This window comes from Ziziphus jujuba, chromosome 10 (genome assembly GCF_031755915.1).
Source record: "Ziziphus jujuba cultivar Dongzao chromosome 10, ASM3175591v1".
Taxonomy (NCBI): Eukaryota; Viridiplantae; Streptophyta; class Magnoliopsida; order Rosales; family Rhamnaceae; genus Ziziphus; species Ziziphus jujuba.
In genome coordinates this window covers 17,173,763-17,193,736 of record NC_083388.1, presented here as the reverse complement: position 1 = coordinate 17,193,736, position 19,974 = coordinate 17,173,763, and the positions used below count along the sequence as shown (strand labels likewise).

Here is a 19,974-nt window from a genome sequence, read left to right as displayed (position 1 = left end):
ATCATACTGGCAGACTAGCAATAAAAATAAAATAAAAGAGAAATAAAAAATAAAAATATTGCATCAATGCATTCTAAATTATGCACATTTTGATACTTTGTACTTTAAACGTTTTTTTAAGGATTGTACATTTTGAACTTCACTTTCTTTTCTTTTCTTTTTTTGGCACCTGGCATCCTTTTATCTTTTATGAACTTTGTCAAATGATTGACACATGGGATAAAACTAAGACTACAAAATGCAACTCTATATAATTTATGGTACAAAATACAAAAAATTTTCAAATAGAAAAGTTAATGAAAAATTAATAAACTTTTTTGTTAAAAAGAATTATTATTATTCTAATAAATTAGTAAAGTTTTAAAAGAATGGAAATGTGATTGTTTTAAAAAAATATAATACCTAAATATTATTGAGATTTAAAAAATTATAAAAAATAATCTAAGTATTATAAAATCTTAAAAAAGTAATCTAAATACTATTTATTTCATGTATTTTTTGTATTTATATATATTAATTTATTTATTTAGGAAATTTATTATATGTAAATTTTTTTTTTGAAAAGTCACATTTTAATTTTTTAAAACTTTTTAAAAATATAATAATATTATTTAATAATTTTTTTGGTTTAATTAAACTCTTTATTTGAAAGTTTTTATATTTTACATCTTAAACTATATAAAATTGTCTTTTTTCACATTTATTTTTTATCTCATATATCAATTATATTATGTGATAAATCTATTAAAAAATTAACAAAAAAATGCAAAGTAAAAAATAAAAAAAGAAGTAAAAAGCATTTTAAGAAACAGAGAACTTTGTGTAAAATAGATATAATTTAGAAGGTACTGATGTTAATGTCACTTAAATAAACGAAAAAAATACGGTTTAGATATAATTTAGGGTTTAATGATGAACAAGAAATAGGGTCTGTCCTGGCTCTCTCTCGTGTTTTTCCCTTTTGCTCTCACTGGTGCCCTCCTCCCATTCCGTAGGAGCAGAGCATGTGTATCCAGTTTGTATAATGCAGTCAAAACCCTAAAACCTGGCCATCACACCGTCTCAGAAGATCGTTTTTCGACCGACCTTCACTCGTAGTCTCTGACTCTCTGTAAGTTCTCGCTTTCCTTCTCTCTTCCCAACTTTCTAATTCGCTCTCTCTCATAACCAATTGTATCCCCCCCAGCAAAAAAAAAAAATAATAAAAAAAATTTCCCTGTTCGTGTTTTGTTCATTTGGGGTTGGGCAACTCTTCGTAGACCTTTATTTGTTTTTTGAATAAATGCGAAATTTTTTGGGGAAAAAAGGGAAAAATTTTTGGGGTTGGGCAACTCTTTGTAGGATTTATTTATTAGTGAGTTCGATGAATGTTCTATATTGTACATTCTTTTGAATGTTTGGTTCTATTGGCACACATTTTCTAATGCGATCCTATTGGATATTTGGAAATTTGGTCATGTATATAAATTGGCCTTCATGGATTAATACTGAGATTAAGTTATTGGTTGACATTGATTAGTAGCTTTTCGATTCTGCATGTACATTGCAGTGAATTAGAAAATTGTTAGCATACAGAGTTCAAGTTATTGGTTTGTTTTTCTTTACTGTTCAGAAATGAAGATTTCCATTGAGGCCTATGGTTTATTGTTTATTTAACTCAATTTTGTTTATTATTTTTGGCTTTGTTTCTGGGTTTCCAAATAAGAAAAGGATTGACATAGCATGATAACCGTGCAATTTTGATATCATTTTGTTTTTGTTGTTTTTAATAGAGATAATATGGCGGAGCGTCCTGTACATGATCAACAACATCAACCTGATCCGCCCCTTCAGTCCGCAACAGCTCCAAAGGAAGACATGATGGCGTGCCTGTTGGCGTTAGAGGCTGCTTTGCTTCCATGTTTACCTGCTAGAGAACTCCAAGCAATAGACCGTTCTCCTCACCCTTCTCACCAGAGTTAGTAAACCTAATCCTGTTACATTTTTGTGTTACTGGACATTTTGGTCTATAACACTCTGGACTGAGTGAAGTGCTACGCTAGTTCATAATATTCATTGCCTTTTAGCTCCCAAATACTTTCTTTTCTTTTTGGGTTTTCACTTAACATTTGTATGCACAGCTAATTTGACACCATGAAATTGGAACACTTGATGCAAAATTGCGCTATCATGAACTAGATAATCTTTTGATTCAAATAATGTGTTCTTTGCTAAGACAAAGGATTATGTTACTTCGACTCTTTAGTTTACCTTATGGTATCCACATCTGACAATTAGACTTTAATAAGGTATCTACAATGGGCACTCCAGGTACCCCAAAAAAAAAAAAAAAAAAAAAAAAAAAACCTTTGGAAAATGAGCCAATACAACACTTGGACATGTTCTAATACACACCCACACTCATGTATGAGGAACATTGCCTTAGGCCAAGTTGTCGAGGGAGACGGGAATGGACAGATAAAGAGATAAACTGTGAGAATAATTAGATAATTTTTCTAAAGATGAGTGGATGTTACTGGATAAATTTGAGTACAGTTGGATTTATTGTTAGTATGACACTAGAGAAAGGTGAGTCTTCTAAAGCTCTTTGCTTAGTTATCTTGAAGCTATGTAAGTAGCTGAACATTATATAAATATAATGAAACAAATATATCTTTACCCTAGACCTTGCTATAAGTCATTGAAAATCTTTGTGGAACTTGAAAGTATGCCTGTTGAGAGTAGTTCCAATCAATGTGACAAACACAATGTTGTAGGCTCAGATACTAAAATTAGGAGATGGTGTATCAATATGGGATATGGTACTGTTGACAAAGAACATAAACAATATGGAACCTTTTCTAAATGATTGGTATACAGGGTTCAATAATCCATCCAGGTGTTATTGAATCAGTAATGACTTAGTTTCATCTTCATTATAAAGATTTACTGTGATATTATTAATATATTATGTCATAGTGCACCTTCCATATTAATTTTTAGCTTTATTTAAATAACGCATGGATTATGAATATTCAGAGCTATTTTTCTTTTGTTCTATACAGGTAACAACAAATCTATCTTTTTATTACGAGTTGATTTGTTAAATATGGTATTTCAAATTCGTATATGGAACAATGACTTAACTTGAAATAGCTGCTAGATAATCTAATTAGGTTGGGTATCATAAATCATAATTATAGTAGTTGTTATTTTGTTTTTGTATTTTTCCTCTTTTTTGGTCAACTGTTGTTTTGTTTCTTTGATATGTGGTAAATTTTAACTGTATCATCTTAATATTTGTTTGTGGTTTACCTGGAAATGCTGTGTTAACTGATTACTTTTAAAAATGTTGTTTATTATTTATTGCTTCAGTTGATGTGGAGAGGCACGCCAGAGATTTCATGGAGGCTGCTAAGAAACTTCAATTGTACTTTATCAGTCTGCAACGTGAAGATCAACCAACTAAGGCTGAAACACTTGTAAAGGTAATAAAAAATTTGAAGCACTTGTAGCTTGATTAAGTAATTTCTTATAACAAGTTACATTTTATAGGAGATCGCTGTGATGGAGGAAGAGTTGAAGATAAAGAACGAGATCATCAATAAGCAAGAGAATCTTATTCAAGGGTGGAGAAAAGAGTTGAAAGACCAACTATACAGACACCATACTGAGTTGGAGAGGGTGTAGTCAGTGAGCAATAGGAATGGTCTTAATCAAACAACCTTTAGTTTTCGGAAACAATTTCTTGGTAAATCTAATATGACCATTGCTTTGTCTTTCTCTGGAGGTTTTTTTAATACCCTCTTGTTGACTACTTTCTCTTCTTTAAAGCTCTCTCTCTCTCTCTCTCTCTCTCTGTGTGCAAATCCTTCATGTGCAGCACACGTTAGTCCTCTGTACTTAACCTTGTGTTCTCTTGAGAGCTAGGTTTTGAGGCCGGGAGTTGAAGCAACACAGCTCGACCTGGGTAGTAGCTTTAGATGTAAAGTAATTTGTTGTATTATTCTTTTGTTAGTGCTTTTGGATTTCATTTTTAGTATTTGATTTAAAGTTTGGTATTCCTGAGAAAGCAAACGAGAACAAGTGTCTGTAAACTAGAGGGTTGAATAATCATGTTTTGTAGTGGATGTAGGCTTGATTAATTAGAATCGTTTTTAGCTGTTGTTTTGAATTTATTCTCGCTATTCTCTATGCATCCCTGTATTTTATTATTGGGCAATACTCCATGTATTAAATTTTTTTTATCAAAATTTTGATAATAAATTATATAGTAATTTTTAATAGTATTAAATTGATATTGTTACAAGATTAGAGAAAGGTCCTTGGGTTCTGATAAGAAATATATATAGGTAAATAGTTGAAGCTAAATGATTTAAATGCTACCTATTATTATTATTATTTTTGTTTGAAAGGCAAAATCATACAGAATTCATAGGCAACAAACCCAGTTACCTTTATTAATTAATTAAACAAGATATTTCATAGTCTATGTACTTTCTCAATCCATTTCTTTTGTTTTGTTTGGATTTTTTTTTTTTTTGTATGTATAAATTTAGAAAGATCCTTTCATTACTAAGCCTATTATCACTAGCGGGTAATTTAGCGGTATTGTTAATTGGATTGTTTAAAAGAAATTTTTTTTTTTTTATTGATTTGAAAATAAACATTGGAAATTCTTTATATTTTATTTCCCTATTTTATTTTTAATAAATGAACATGGTATACAATAACTAATTAGATTGATGATCATATTTATATAATATATCAGTAATGCTATAGGTACAAAAATAACATCCAAATAATTTAAAATATATATAAATAAACCTTTAAATCAATAAAATAAATTTAAAAATGATCAATTAAATTGTATCATATTATTTGATAAATAAATTTAATGAATATTTTTGCAATCCTAATATTTTTGAAAATATATACACATAGGGAGATAAAATATTAAAAAATTGTGTAAAAGAGAAAAACTTTTATGTATAATTTCTTTTGTCTCCTTTTGCCGATCAAACAAACTACATATATACATGTAAAATTGAAATGCAAACTTCTTCGTTTCCTGACAAGTATATACTTCATTGATCGATTAATTTGAACAATGTTAAATCTATAAACTAAAAAGGCTTCAATTCATTTAGTTTGTTCAATTCCGAATTTTCTTCAAATTTTCCCCCAAAAAAAAAAAAAAGACTTGGATTTATTTTCAGCTGGAGTACTATTTAATTAGTTTAATTAATAGCCGAACAAAGGGTGCGAATCTCACCCTGACTGCCTGTTTTAACACCAATATTACTCATTTTCACCATGGACTTGCCAAACTCCACATTGAATTTCAATCCAAGCAATCCTCTAACGCCCAAAAGCTTTTGAACAAAAGTTCTGGAAGAGGCATCAGTCCGTAACTTCTGATCAGACACAAGAACGCCTCTACCATTGCCGGCTGTAGTGAAGTTTTATAGTGTTCGGAGTGTATATATGAACAATAGGCATGCTGTGGTACCAATAGTGTGTCCACCTATATATGTATATATAGCCACGTAAAAAAAATGCATGGATGCAGTCAAAACCAAAAACCTATACAAAAATACTTGGACCATTTAATTATTTCATGTATAGTATGTCTTATATATTACAATATGGGTAATATATATTAATAATAATTTGTTGAGAATATGTTTATAACATAATATGAAAATATATTGATATGTTAAATATTAAAGATACCACATGAATTAATAAATTATAGTTAAAAAATTTTAACAATTTGTTATATCAATAGATGTCAATATAAAATAAAAATTGTTGGAAATAACATAAAATAAGAATTGTATTCCCAACGAATCAAAACTATATATATATATATATATATTAGTTATATATGCTTACCAGGTAGGGTGACCAAATCTTGTGTGTTTGGACCTTTTTCTGCAAACTTTTGCTTCTGTGAATCAATACTATCTCTAAAGCCACGGAAATTTAGCCATGGACGAACCAGTCATGGAAGTGCATCCTAAGAAAGCCAGGAGAAGCAATAGTAGGGTTGGAACTGAAGTGGGTTTGAACTGTGGACTTGACGACTGCTTCAGCTGTTGGGCATGAACCATCATAGAAACCAACACGTGTGCCTGCAGCAGCTTGGCCATGCACTGTGTTGGCAACACAAGCAAGGAAGAGAAACACTGAAATGAGTGTTTTACAGGAAATAAGAGTAATGCCTTCCATTTTGGCTAAAGAAAATGTTAATGGTATCAGAGAAGAATTCTTTTATTTTTTTATTTATTTCTTTTTGGAGAAAATCTGAGGGGTTTTGTTTTATTTTTTTTATTTTTTGGGTGAAGTTGTGGATTTGAGTTGTGAAGTAGATGAATTTATACGGATATGGCAGGGAGAGAAAGTCAACAACCGAGACTTTGATAATAGCTCGTCCGGATTGGCATCCAATTGCTATAAGCGTCAGTTTTATTTATTTATAAGAAATAGTTATTTTATTGAATTTTTTTTTTTTTTTTTTTTTTGGTGGCAGAAATAAATTATTTTCGTTTCTAGAGTCCAATTGATAATTTTGAAAGGACTTCCACTAGTACTGTTGCAAGCATAATTATTAGTTAGCAAAATGCAGGTAATAGTTATAGCTAGCTTAGTGGCATTAATTATTTTGTCACATACAATACAATAAGGAGTACTCAGTCCGGATTTTCATGAAAATATTACTGATTTTCCTATGAAATTAACATTGCTTTTGCCTTTCAAGTTTTTTTTTATAATTTGTTTAATATGAGCATACAATTAAGTCAATAATGTCGTTTAATTAATTAGTGATCAATCACTAGCAGTAGCTGTTTCACGGCCAAATTCATTATTGTAGACAAAGTTATTTATCATATTGTGGATGACAACCATTTATAATCATCAAATTTTAATAATATTTATAATCTAACAATTGTGAATGATTATTCATTTTTATATTGTAAGTAATTTTCTCTACTATAATATTTTTGTATATATATATATATAATCTTTTTATGGAAAAAAATGCTCATCATTTAATAAATGCATGAAACTTATGAAAAATACACGTTAAGCGTTCATTAACAGTGAACATCTTCCCTTACTATAGTGTTCCCGTACGTATAATTGAAGGAACATTCAAATGCCACAAAGTGGAATTTTTTTTATAAATGATAATAAAATGGAAGCCAAGCCAAGAACTATTGGCCGTGAGGAGATTAATTTGTGAGCTACAAACAAGATATCATATTAGTTAATACACAATTAAAGATTAATTTGTGTGTAGTGTTTGCGGTTAGTATTATCGCTACCATTCTTCTCATCAACAGTTTAATTTCAATACTTCATATTTGTAGTCTCCGCATTTACTTGATTATTTACGTATATAACTGATCTCTTTGATAAACCATTCACGGTTAATAATAAATAACAAAACTTACAAAATAAATAATGCATCAAAGTAATTTTTTTTTTTTTAAATGGATCATCAAAGAAATTTTAAAAAAAAAAATTGAAAAGGAAAAAAAAAGAGAAAAAAAGGAAAGGGGCTGACAGTGTACGACAGTGTCATAGAAGATGTTTTTCTATGGGTTCGTTTGGGAGTCACTGATAAGAATCACTTCAATTAATTTTTCCTGCTTATGAAATCACCAAATTTGTGATTTTTGAATGACAAAATCATTTCACTATCATATTTTTTAACCAAATATTATGTACAACGTTTCTATCTATTTAAAAATGATTTTAACATTTTTAAAATTATTTCCAAATAGATCAGTTTATTCTTGAGAACATTATATATTAAAAATGGAACCCATAATAAGTGCTTATCTTGGAAGGTTTACATCCCAAAAATTAACATGTAAATAATATCAAATAAATTAATCAATGTGAGCTTTATTTTTATTATCATGTCTTCTCTGAAAGGTAGCTTCTAAAATATCAGACCTATATCCAAAATCGAAGAAGGTTTTTTTTTTTTTTTTTTTTTTTTTTTTTTTTTTTTTTTTTTTAAGCCATCACAGAGGAACCAATAAAAAAAAAAAAAAAAAAAACACAAAGATTTCAGAGGGAAGTGAAATAGTAGGAGGTGTGGGATTATTTGGTGCTTTACGGCAGCGTCACGCCACGACCCACGAAGAATTGGTTAAGTGGGGGTTGGAGTTTGAGGTCGTAAAACAAAAATAGAGGTATTAGCTTTCTCAAACTTCCTTGCCAATTCCATCACTCTACATAAGATTACTGGGTTCCTCCACTCATCTATTCCTCTTTTTTTTTTTTTTTTTTTTTTTTTCCTTATAAAATCTTCAATTTTCATTGCAATTTCTTCTTCTTCTTTCTTTCTTCTCTCTCTCCCTCTCTCTCTCTCTCTCTCTGGAATCAAAATTTTCCATTTTTATTTTCAGATGCCAGAATTTTTTCCTTTTTGAGATACGATACGTTGAACAGCTTGTTTAGTTTATCTTAAGCAATCAATTCTTCGAATTGGGGAATTTATATATATCTATATATATATATATGCCTTTCGCCATTTTTCGGTGAAGTTTTGATTTTGACGATTGTATTGTGGAAGTATAGTTAGCTTGTAGGCTTGAGTTCGAGTTCACTGACAATCACTTTTTTCTTGAGCAACACATAGCGTATTCAAATGGAGCCCGACAGGTATTCTGCAATTTTTATTTTTATTTGTTTATTTATTTATTTTTAACTTTCTGTTTGGGGTTTGATTTCATAGTGTCATTTATCAAAGAACTTATTTGGTAATAAGTATTAGTTACTGATTTATGTTGGGGTACCTGGAAACAAGTGGTCAGTATGCCTCACATCTGCTGCTGCTTGTAGACTTTGTAGCTATTCGGTTTTCCATTATCGATTACGTAACTCCATGTCCAATTAAATCTTTTATAAGCAAAATGATCTATGCCCTTCAGTTGAGGATAATCATTCCTTTATGGCATTGGCTGATTGTGATGTATGAGAAATGTTTCCATGGGGTTAACATGGTTCTACATATGATTTTTGATTGTTAGGATTGTGTTAAATATAGTCTTATCTGCAGTTTCACCACATATAGCTCTACCGAGTCTATTAGCCTTCAGGGTTTTTTAGTTGCTGAAGAACCATGATCGTGTGCGTTAGATTTATAATCTTTACCACTTAGTGTTTTCATATGTTAGGACCTCTTATCTTGGTCCCGCCTAATATCACATACTGTTTTGTGCCATTGACAATGCAGTGTCTTCTGTGAAACTTCTTGTAGCTCTTCTTTCTCTTTAGCGAGTTCTATTAAAATTGCATACATTTTTTGTATCAGGTTAAATTTGCCAACTACGTTTTCAATGAATTTAGAAGTTATGGGCCATGAATTGCAGTTCTCACAGGTATTTTTTTTTTTTTTTTTAGTTTTGTTTTATTTTCATTTTGAAATTTGTATGCATGTTTGTACTTTATTTTTCTACCCATTGACATCCTCTTTTCTAGTGTTTTAAGCAAGATACAATGATTCACCACAAGCAGGGATACCTGTCAAGGTGGAGACAGAAATCCATTATTTCCCTGTTTGGAAAGAACATATTCAGGGTTTCTTTTCTGCCTTTTGTAACAGGCTTTTTTGTTTTTTCTAATATTTCAAATGAAAGCAGCACTAATTATATCGTAGAGCAAAGTGGGGAAAGAGTTAACCTCTATTTATGGAATAATTTCATGGGACTAAAATATTATAGCTGCTTATTTTAAAATTCCGGTTGAAACTATGGCTCCAGTTTAGCCTACATGTGTTCATCGTATGATAGGGCTTTTAGCTACCTTATTTGTTTTGCAAAGTAATCAATAGTCAATTTAATGGTAAATATAGGGATGTTAGTTTTCTTGCATATATCTAAATACTTCCTTGACTATAGGAAATGTTCTTTTTCATTGTTATAGGATCCCAATTCCAAGCATTTAGGAACAACGGTTTGGGATGCATCACTGGTGTTCGCTAAATTTCTGGTAATAACTCTGGTCCCTTAACATGCTATTAGTAATATTTTTCTAATTTTTGCTTTCACATGCCGCTGACTTGGAGTATCTGAAAGTTGCCATATGTGGGCAAATTTAAATGGTTGACATGTAAGAATTTTTTTTAATGTGTCTATCTTTGTCGATGTATGTGGTTGTTTATGGGTTAAGTGCAGTTAAATTCAATAATCAGGGAAAGGATTTTCATAGGCATAGCTGGATTCATTCTCAAAACTGCAACTTATATAACTGATCTTCCCGTGGTCCTTAATTATTTCTAACAAGTTATTCAAATCCGGAATTGAAAATGCTATGACCTAAAAAGGCATTGCATGTCAATTTTTGTTCAATGGCACGAGGGCTTTGTATTATTTATTTTGGGCAGGAGGCTGGCTGGAAGGTTTCAGCCTACAGAAAATATTAAGAATCCCTTTTTACTCACATCAAGAAAATTTCTTTTCCATGACAGGCTTACTTTCATACTGGAGCTGAGCTGGGTTTTCGTTTTTGTTTAGTCTTGATGTAAGGTCACCCATTGTTCAAGTGCAAACTTTTTATGTTTATAACAGTACTTCTATGGTTGTTTCAGGAGAAAAATTGCAGAAGAGGAAGGTTCAGCCCATCTAAACTTAAAGGAAAACGTGTTATTGAACTTGGTGCAGGTTGTGGAGTAGCTGGTTTTGGTGAGTTTATATTTCTATCACATTATTATGTGGAATTAAGCTACCTGGTGTTTTTTCAGTTTGCATCGCCTGGTATGGTCTGTCTCATCTGACATGGATTTGCTCTTTTCAGGCATGGCATTACTGGGATGTGATGTAGTTGCCACAGATCAAAAGGAGGTTTTGCCATTGCTAAGAAGAAATGTAGAACGTAACACTTCAAGGATTGTGCAGATGAATCCTGGTTCTGGTGTGCTTTGAATCTCATTTACATTTATCCTTGTCATGTGCATGTTTTTAGTTTGCATATGCATGTAACTAAGCTTATATAATGTCATTGCTGAATGAAGTATGAAGATTCTGGAAATTAGTGTAATTTTTTTACTTAGAGAAGATGATGCATTGTTTTGTTTTTTTGGGGATCTGCCTAATAATGTTTGTGGAGAATCTAGGCAGTTGGAGTGCTTGTATCTGATGTCATAATTTTGTACTTTGTAGATACATTTGGTTCTATCCAGGTTGCAGAGTTGAACTGGGGAAATGAGGATCATATAAGGGCTGTAGGTCCACCTTTTGATTACATAATTGGCACTGATGTTGTAAGTTTTTACATTTTTTGTTTTGGTTACCAAGAAAAATAATAGTGACTTACCTACCTAATTATTGGATCCGTGCTGAGAAATTTGACAAGTTAATATAACTGGTACAATACGTTATGTAAATTTAAAATTTCTTGTTATCAAACTTGTTTTGCTATTACTTTTCTGCACTGCGTGTATGTCCTTATTGTCCGAATGTTAATTACTGCATGTTATTGTCTAGGTAAAAGTATTGTTCCTAATAAACCATACATATAAAATGGTTTCAGGATATCCTAAGCTAAGTCATGTTTCCACCTATTTATGGTCCAAAATCTGTATTCCTTCATTTGAAGACTTAGGACTTAATTCAAGGCTAATTGTTGACTCATTTTTCTTATTGCCTTTCCAATTTATTTGATATTGGTGTTATGATTGAGTATGCAATGTGTAAGGCTTGCAATCCAGAGCAGTATAACTCTCGATTCCCCTGTTAAATATCCGAACTTCTTATTTCTTAATTGGCATATTGATCTAATTCATTTATTTTTTTCCCTGTGATTGATGGCCTTGGACACTGCATTTAGTAAAATTGAACTGAGCTGGTAAAATACTAACCATTTGGATTTAGGTTTATGCAGAAAATCTCTTAGAACCATTGTTGCAGACAATCTTCGCACTGTCAGGGCCCAAAACCACAATTGTGGTAGGATACTTGCTAAATATAATGTTTATTTGAATTTTTTTCCTCCAAAAGTATCATCATTGTTGTGTCATTGTTTCAAAAATTTTCTTTGAAGTTGGGATATGAGATCCGTTCTACAAGTGTCCATGAGCAAATGCTTAACATGTGGAAAAAAAACTTCGACCTAAAAACGATTCCGAGTTCCAAGGTATGTGGTCTATTTCATCACTTTCATGTAATATCTAGACAATGACTCTAGGTCTAGTTGGGATCCCCTTTTCTTTCCTCTAACTTCTCTAGTCATCATATTTATAGACTTTCACTCATGCTCAAAAAAATATAATGCAACTTTGAGATCTGTGGCTTGTAAATAGAGTCCCAACCCCTTTAATAGCTTAAGATGAGATCCGGACTTTCTGTTACTCTAAAAGCTTTTGAATAGTTAATTGATTTAGGAGCCAAATTAGTGTTGGTTCTTGCCAAATATTAGAATCCATTCCTATCACTTTCTCTGGTCAATGCTGATTGATAATCAAGAATTCTTTACTCGTAGAAATTGCTCTCACTAATCACTTAAATCCATGCAGATGGATGAGACATACCAACATCCAAGTATCCAACTTTATATTATGGGTTTAAAGCCTAGTACAGGGAGCTCTGAGAACCCTGCTTGTCAAATCGATGAGAAAATTGATGGAGTTGAAACAAACGAGAATAGGAACGAAAAAGCCAGTGAATGTAATGAAGTGGAACAAGTGACTGATTTTGTTAGTGAAAAGGTCAAGGAGGATTGTGATCTAGTCACGAGACTCCCGAATGAAAAATTAAGCGACTGGGAAGCTAGAAGATATGGATCCATCGCCGCTCGGCTACTGCATGACATCAAAATTACTTGACTAGTAGAGTTACTACTTGTGAGAGGGTTTCCATATCCGATATCTTATTGTATAAGTAGGCTCTTGTTAAACTATTTATCAATTAGAAATTATAATGGCATTTCCTTTGTCTTTTGGGAATTCCATTCTTCAAGAACTGGCTCAATATACGTTCTCTCTGTTCCATATTAAACTGTAGTACACTAGTGCTATATCCAAATATCATCGACGGATTTTCTGTAACTTTGAAGTAAATCGTTTCTTGACTTGATGAGCGCAATACAGATAACCAGTAGAGGGTTTGAATTTATTCTCAGAAATGAGATCCACAAGGTGCTAAGAATTTTGTGAATTTGCGAAATAGAAATTTTTCATACAAACTAATGCTTGAACCTCTGAACACTATACACCAAGGTATATAAATAAATAAAGACTACATCGTGGCTACTTGGGAATGATTGAATGGAATATGGCGAAGATACTGACTGCCATTGAGGTGTGTGTGCCTCCTTGTATTATTATATACGATGTTGCTGAAAATGGAAAATTCATCCATATAAATTCCGAGGTTGGAAATAAGAGGGTCTGCTCGGGACTCGTCAATGACAAACCTCAAATGCTGAGATTTAACAGTTGGAAATCTCAACAGTCTCTGATATCCCACTGTGGTGCCATTGATCACTTTCTTCCACTCATCATTTGCATTAAGGATCTCAAGGTGAAACTCCATAACCCGCTGTCCCATATGAATCGGCTCCTGAACTCGAAGAACATTGAAAGAAACTACTTTAGTAAGGTTCAAGTATAACACCCATTCATACTGATTCTCCTCAGGGGCCCAGTAGGTATAAATGCCTTCTTTAAGGACATTGTAGGGGTCGAAGCGAGAATCCTGGAGTCTTCCTCGTGTACTGCTGGCGGTGAGAAGAGCATTTGCAGCCAGATTGAGAGAGAATATTGATTTCTTAAGTTCGTTGAATTCTTTAAGCACTTGTATGTCTTCAGCTGATATCAGACCTGAAGAGTTTGGAGGCACATTTAGTAGCAATTGACAGTTTCTGCCAGCTGATTTATAGTATATATCAAGAAGCGTACTTGCAGACTTTGGAACTTCCGATGGATGCCAAAACCAACCAGGCCTTATTGAGACATCACATTCAGCAGGCACCCAATCATGTCCTACTGGGTCTCCTCGTATTAAATATCTGTTGGATATAAATAATTCATAATCAAATGAAACTTAAAATTTATTCAGACAGAAGGGAGGGAAAGATAGTGCTTGAGAAATTCTATTCTCAGTGCTTGAAGTATCATTCTGGGTTAATAAATGCAAATACACACAATATGCAAGAAAAAAGACTTTTTGCACTCCTAACTCAACCTATCAGAACTAAACTACTTAAATTAATGGTGAAATTATATATGGTTTTGTTGACCAATTTTGGCGATTTCATCATTATAAGAAGACTCATCTCCTATTTCCTTAGTTTCTCTTGAAAAAAATTTGTTAGCTTTCTTGGTTATCTTGCACCTTAATGCCCATTCCAATTGCCATAGAAAATAATTCTAATTAAAAGCAAGTAGAATCAAAATGGAAGTGAACGAAAGAAGATGAACTCACTCAGTATCATAACCACCGATGGTGACATAACTCCGGTTAAAAAGAGACCAACATGTAGACCCAGCTATACCAGCCTCATCCCCAATCCACCTGACGTCAGGACCAGCATCAGTAAAAATGACAGCCCCAGGCTGGAGCTGATGAATAAGACTAAACCACGAATCGAAAAAATACTCCATATCCTTCTCATTCTCCCCTTTTGCACCATCCAAAAATACTTCCCTGATATCTCCATACCTGGTTCAATTGATTAAAAAACATATTATTCAATTTAATTTTCCAGGAAACTACCAAAATTCCACAATTCAAAATCTCGTTTCGACCGTGTTAAACAGAACAAAAACCTCTATATGTAAATAGAGCTGGAAGAACCAGCTAAGAACAAGCATGAGACAATAATGTGAATGTATGTACAACTGAAAACATCTAAATCCATGATACAACTTTAATTACAAAACCAGCATTTTCTCTCATGGCAATATAAACCAACCAAAAACAATCTCAGTCAGATACCTCATAAAAAGCACAGAACAAACCAATAATCCACAACAATGAATCTTCCAAAAACATAACCAACCGATTACAAATTCCAGAACCATGCAAACAAAGAACAGCTACACAAGTGGCAAGAAAAGAACACATACTATGTCCTTTGGAAAAACAATATCTGATTAGAATTGACAACAAACAAGACATCCTTAAACAAACCGAATTTCAATATTTTGCTCAGAAAAAGAACAGTTATCTAATTATACTCGGAAACATTCAATCCCAACTACTTACTTGGTGAGCAATTCAGTCATTTGCCCTATGTAGAACTCATTATAATCCAACGTCTCCCCGTAACACGGCTCGTGGCGATCCCAGGGCGAAAGGTAAATCCCCAATCCAATCCCTGCGTCCCTAGCAGCCTGAGCCAACTCACCTACAATATCACCACTCCCATTCCTCCAAGGACTCGACCTCACCGAGTAATCAGTGTATTCTGTGGGCCACAAACAGAAGCCGTCATGGTGTTTTGCAGTGAGAACTAGACGCTTAAACCCGGAGTCTTTAGCAACTCGGACCCACTGAGCAGCATCGAGCTGAGTCGGGTTGAAAACAGATGGGTCAGCGCGACCACTGCCCCATTCAGAATCTGTGAAGGTGTTGGTCCCGAAATGGAGGAAGATGGCCATATCATCCAATTGCCATCGGAGCTGAAAAGCAGAGGGGATTGGCAATATGGGAAGAGGAGGTGGGTCTTTGAATTTTCGATCCGAAGAAGAAGAAGATGAAGATGAAGGGAGAGATTGGAATGGTAGAGAAAGAAAGAGAAAGAAGATGAATTGAGAAATGGGTCTTATAAAGTTTAAGGATCGGATTAATGGGTAGCAATTGGAATTGATAGTGGTGCTTTGGACCTTCTTCTCCTTCGTCATGGTGGAGGTAGAGCTGAGACTCAGACTGAGAACTGAGAAATGTAAGGTCTTCTTTGGACTTTGCCCAGAAGGGCAGGTGATTGGTCTTCTTTAATAGTGAGTGAACTTTTTTGGGGTATTTGTTGACCAGGTCTCTCAGCTCCCAAGCAAAGAGGTAGTTACTGTGTCGTTTTTCCTTGTTTTGGATTTTGAGTGACAAACTGAGAAATCGGATTATATAAATATGCTGTCTTTTATTTTACTTATCGGATTTTCATTGGACTATTTTACTCTTTTTAAAAAAAAAAAAATTAAATCTTTGTGGGGTCTTTTGGTTTAGTTCTTTTAGGCTTGTGAAATTGTTTGTTCTGTTGCATACATTTTTGTTTTTTCAGTCTATGTCCACGATTCTTATGCATCGGTTATTGCGCTCGTCCTTGCTTCACAAACATATTATTGTCATCTAAAATTTCAAATCAAATATTATTTGACATTGGGTATAAGAAATCATAGTCATAGTAATATGATGAATAGCCCATGTTTGCAAGTAGTAGTCTTTCCTTTTGTTTTTTTTTTTTTTTTTTTTTGGATAAAAGCATACTAGTAGACTAGTAGTTGTTGATAATTAGGAATAGGGTAAAATACATGTTCCCCCGTAAACTATTGCAATTTTTTTCCCCTTTCATTTTGTCACCAAAATTGTAAAATTGCTATATTTACCACCTGAAATATTATTTTTTTGTCACTTTGTCTTATTGATAACAAACTATAAAAGTAACTATTGGAAATTTGAAAAAACAAAAATGTAAGCATTTATTTTGTCTTGGAGGTAAATGTCAAATATGTAATATTATAGGTGACAATGTGTCACTTATTGTAATAGAAACATTATTTATTTAGTTACCGTTTTAAATACCCATTGTTGATTGGACCATGACAAAAATATTATTTTATAGGGTGACATGATAACCTAAAACTTGTCCATCGGACTAACTCACTGACGGACCCAAGTTGGGCACCAGGGCATGTACGGATCTCAGCTTTTTTTCCTTCTCAAAATTTTAATATTTTATTTATTTACTTAGTTACTTTTTTATCCCAATATATTTTTACTTTCAAGTTTTAAAATTTTTTTTTTCTTTAAATTCTTTTCTCCAGCTTATCCAATCTGCAGATATTCTTATTGAATTTTTTTTTTCCTTTTCTTTTACCTTCTGTTTTTTGTTTTAATTCTTTTCTCTAACATATCTTAATTATCTATTTTTGTTCAAGCATAATTATTTAATATAATTATAATATATATTTGCATTACAAAGTATAATTATAATAATGCTCTTTTATATTTAAACAATATAATACTTATTTAATTATTATTCTTAAAAATATTTATATAGAAGTGTAATTATTTTTAAAATATAATTCCTATTCAGTTTTTGTATTAATTACAGAGAAAATAAACGGCAATTTCTTTTTGGGTCTAATTACACTTTTTTTTTTTCTAGTTTTCAATTATTTTAGTTGTTTAACCCACAACTTAACCAAAAGTTATATTTTTTATTTTCCTTAATAACGCTGTATATTTCATATATTCATAAATTGGAATCAATTTATTTTGTATTGGGAAAGCATTAAAAATATTTTTTTTTCTCTAAAAACCAATTTATTTGTTTAAAAAAAAAAATCTAACCTGTAATTTAGTAAATAGTCTAATTAATTGGAGAATAACATAGAAATTTATTTTTGCATTTTGTATATATTTGTACTTCTTCACACCATAAATCTAAATCTGTCAAGTGGTACAACATAATAGTACCTTTCCTGAAAAAATTTTCTGGGTTTGCCATTGGACTAACTATCTCTATTTTTTTTTTTTTTTTTTTTTTTTTTGGGGTGAAAATCATTGTACTAACCATCTTGATCATGGCAATTTTCACTTATCATAACTTAATGGGTCAAAGCTCAGTCAAAAATAGTAAACAGTTATAAGGTACATAGATTTTGTGGAGGGTTTTCAGGAAGTTAGATACAGAACACTGAGGCCTAATCTGTTATAACCCAGAATTTCTTAGGTGGGCCTTCAACTAACACACTTGGAGGCAATTAATTCGGCCCAAGGACATCCATGAGTGTATTTAGACATTAAATTATGGTGCAAGTTGATTGAACATCCGTTACACCTCTACCGGGAGATTAATTGGATAGGTTTGTCTAAGGGATAAATTAATGGTGAGTTTTCTTTTTTTAGCCCAAAAAAAAAAAAAAATTGATGGTGAGTTTTCCTTTTACCAAAACAAAATAAAATAAAAAGGGTGAGTTTACTTAGCACGGAAAGATTAAAAAAAAAATTTTTTTTTTAAATGATGATAAGTTAATTGTCTCTTGCATGTAATGTTGTATTTGTACAATTTATATTGTCTTCTTTATCATTGGAAACAATATATATTAACAAAACTATTATTTTCTTAGATAATAATTTTAAATTTGAATACTCTATTTTTAAATATAAAAAATTTTGAATATTTTTTTAAAATTTAATGATTAATTGCATTTGATATCTTTAGAGTTGTATAGTTATGTAATTTAGGTCCTTAACTTAAAAAAAAAAAAAAAAGATAAATTCTCAATTCTTTAATCTATTATAGATTGATTCAATTTTCAATTTTACCAAACCAGTAATAACAGTTTTATCTGACAACTTATTTTCTATAATGAATTGAAAGCAGTAGAGTTTATGATGAAATATATCAGAATATTGAGCATGCACTAAATTGTTATCAATTTATTTAGTAAAATTGAAAATTGGACTAGTCAATAGTCTAAATTGCTGCTTTTTGAAAATTGAAAGTCTAAATTGTAAAATTATAAAAGTTAAAAATACAAAAGTGCAAGGAGCATCAAATTTTAATATTCAAACGATATCCAATGACTTTAGAATATGTGGAAATTAAGTGATCCATAGATAACATTTCTATTTTTTTTTTTTTTTTTTTAAAGATTTTTGGTATCATTGCCCCACTAAACTTTGTGAATTTGCAATTCCCATTCTGCACTTCATGTTTAAAGTCAATAACCCTTGAACTTGCTGTTTTGTTTTTTTTTTTTTTGGTAGTAATGTTCTCCTGAGTAGGATTTTTGCAAGTTTCGCATTATTAAACTTGGGAGGCGTTGTTGTAGAAAAGCTACAAATTCAGAAGGTATAGGTGCTAAACATGAAGTGCAGGAAGCAAATTGTAAATCCATTGTTAAATGATTGGTTTTTTTTTTTTTATTATTATTACAAATTGAAAAATAGTATTTTCCCTCAAATTAAAGTTATCTTAAATCTAAAATGTACTTTTAGTGATTTGACTGTTATATCAAATCTAATAATACATTTTAAATGATAGGTTGTCAAATTATGTCTACACTACCTTAATGTTAAATACTAAATTGTGTAATTGACACATTGAGACTTTATTAAAATATAATAACAAATTAATATAGTTCATATTTGCATCCTATCACACTTAAATTGTTATGAGAGAAATATCAAAAGAGAAATTGTTAGGGAATTAAAAATAAATGTAAATTGTATAATCAAAACTACATGAATGAATGATTCATAAAAAAAATCTTAATTTTTGGTAATTAATTAGCATATGCTTGAGTATATAGGACGGTTCCTAGTACGATAAGCTTCATAAGTTGAAAATAAAGAGTTTTCTTTGAAAAAGACAAAAACACTGGGATCTGATTTTTCAAAAGTTATCCTGTAGAGAAAGGAATAAAAAAGAAAATGACAGTGGAGGAAATGTGGTTTTATAGGACACGGTATGGTAGTAAGGTAACCAAACATAAATTTCGCCACTTTGGTTTGAATTAAAATGACAAACATCACAAAAAATCAACAACCTCAAAGACTAACAAAAAGTGAAAACCTATTTCCACTTTGCTTTCTCCATAAGATAACAAAAAATTAAGACCAATTTCTTCTCAACCAAATCAAATTATCATTTATCTTATATTATTATTTTATTTTATTTTATTTTTATCATATATATATAATACATTATTGTCTGATATATTATCTGTCTCATATTAGATAGGCAAGTTAATAAAATAAAAGAAAAATACATAAACTATGATTTTTTTTTAATTGAAAAAATAATAATAAT

General features: G+C 31.4%; 4 protein-coding genes across 7 annotated transcripts; 2 read left to right on the top strand and 2 right to left on the bottom strand.

Annotated features, from left to right (window-relative positions):
* The first annotated feature begins 901 nt into the window (after positions 1 to 901).
* Positions 902 to 4,166, top strand: LOC107411480 (mediator of RNA polymerase II transcription subunit 28). Its single transcript, XM_060811730.1, has 4 exons — positions 902 to 1,111; positions 1,773 to 1,957; positions 3,355 to 3,467; positions 3,535 to 4,166. The coding sequence occupies exons 2-4, from the start codon at positions 1,780 to 1,782 to the stop codon at positions 3,667 to 3,669; spliced, it is 426 nt and encodes a 141-aa protein (XP_060667713.1). The 5' UTR covers positions 902 to 1,111; positions 1,773 to 1,779; the 3' UTR covers positions 3,670 to 4,166.
* Positions 4,167 to 5,219: 1,053 nt separating this feature from the next.
* On the bottom strand, positions 5,220 to 6,213 carry LOC125420997 (cationic peroxidase 2). Its single transcript, XM_048468689.2, has 2 exons — positions 5,973 to 6,213; positions 5,220 to 5,431 (listed from the first exon to the last, which is right to left on the bottom strand). The coding sequence occupies exons 1-2, from the start codon at positions 6,211 to 6,213 to the stop codon at positions 5,220 to 5,222; spliced, it is 453 nt and encodes a 150-aa protein (XP_048324646.2).
* A 1,822-nt stretch (positions 6,214 to 8,035) lies between these two features.
* Positions 8,036 to 12,956, top strand: LOC107411479 (uncharacterized). 3 transcript variants are annotated; one of them, XM_016019071.4, is made up of 10 exons: positions 8,036 to 8,189; positions 8,406 to 8,661; positions 9,314 to 9,380; positions 9,925 to 9,990; positions 10,589 to 10,682; positions 10,795 to 10,911; positions 11,160 to 11,260; positions 11,871 to 11,945; positions 12,040 to 12,132; positions 12,512 to 12,956. In XM_016019071.4, exons 2-10 carry the CDS (start codon positions 8,648 to 8,650, stop codon positions 12,818 to 12,820), a joined length of 936 nt encoding a protein of 311 aa, XP_015874557.2. In that variant the 5' UTR covers positions 8,036 to 8,189; positions 8,406 to 8,647; the 3' UTR covers positions 12,821 to 12,956. The 3 variants fall into 3 exon arrangements, with proteins under 3 accessions (XP_015874557.2, XP_015874558.2, XP_015874559.2); XM_016019072.4 differs by having other exon boundaries at positions 8,042 to 8,189; positions 8,578 to 8,661; XM_016019073.4 differs by having other exon boundaries at positions 8,046 to 8,189; positions 8,639 to 8,661.
* A 123-nt stretch (positions 12,957 to 13,079) lies between these two features.
* Positions 13,080 to 16,026, bottom strand: LOC107411458 (alpha-L-fucosidase 1). Of its 2 annotated transcripts, XM_060811949.1 has the most exons (4): positions 15,204 to 16,026; positions 14,421 to 14,657; positions 13,895 to 14,004; positions 13,080 to 13,816 (listed from the first exon to the last, which is right to left on the bottom strand). In XM_060811949.1, exons 1-4 carry the CDS (start codon positions 15,839 to 15,841, stop codon positions 13,233 to 13,235), a joined length of 1,569 nt encoding a protein of 522 aa, XP_060667932.1. In that variant the 5' UTR covers positions 15,842 to 16,026; the 3' UTR covers positions 13,080 to 13,232. The 2 variants fall into 2 exon arrangements, with proteins under 2 accessions (XP_060667932.1, XP_048324225.2); XM_048468268.2 differs by having other exon boundaries at positions 13,080 to 14,004; positions 15,204 to 16,024.
* Between the last annotated feature and the right edge of the window lie 3,948 nt (positions 16,027 to 19,974).

What these genes read in the sequence shown, in the direction of transcription:
- LOC125420997 (XM_048468689.2), bottom strand. Translation starts at nt 6,213, where the DNA reads ATGGAAGGCATTACTCTTATTTCCTGTAAAACACTCATTTCAGTGTTT. An exon ending in CCATGACTGGTTCGTCCATG is followed by an intron (nt 5,432 to 5,972) that starts GCTAAATTTCCG and finishes ACTTCACTACAG; the next exon opens with CCGGCAATGGTAGAGGCGTT.
- LOC107411479 (XM_016019071.4), top strand. An exon ending in ATGAATTGCAGTTCTCACAG is followed by an intron (nt 9,381 to 9,924) that starts GTATTTTTTTTT and finishes TCATTGTTATAG; the next exon opens with GATCCCAATTCCAAGCATTT. An exon ending in GCAGATGAATCCTGGTTCTG is followed by an intron (nt 10,912 to 11,159) that starts GTGTGCTTTGAA and finishes TGTACTTTGTAG; the next exon opens with ATACATTTGGTTCTATCCAG.
- LOC107411480 (XM_060811730.1), top strand. Translation starts at nt 1,780, where the DNA reads ATGGCGGAGCGTCCTGTACATGATCAACAACATCAACCTGATCCGCCC. An exon ending in TCCTCACCCTTCTCACCAGA is followed by an intron (nt 1,958 to 3,354) that starts GTTAGTAAACCT and finishes TTATTGCTTCAG; the next exon opens with TTGATGTGGAGAGGCACGCC. An exon ending in AGGCTGAAACACTTGTAAAG is followed by an intron (nt 3,468 to 3,534) that starts GTAATAAAAAAT and finishes TACATTTTATAG; the next exon opens with GAGATCGCTGTGATGGAGGA.
- LOC107411458 (XM_048468268.2), bottom strand. Translation starts at nt 15,841, where the DNA reads ATGACGAAGGAGAAGAAGGTCCAAAGCACCACTATCAATTCCAATTGC. An exon ending in ATGACTGAATTGCTCACCAA is followed by an intron (nt 14,658 to 15,203) that starts GTAAGTAGTTGG and finishes CAATTGAACCAG; the next exon opens with GTATGGAGATATCAGGGAAG. An exon ending in ATCGGTGGTTATGATACTGA is followed by an intron (nt 14,005 to 14,420) that starts GTGAGTTCATCT and finishes TATATCCAACAG; the next exon opens with ATATTTAATACGAGGAGACC.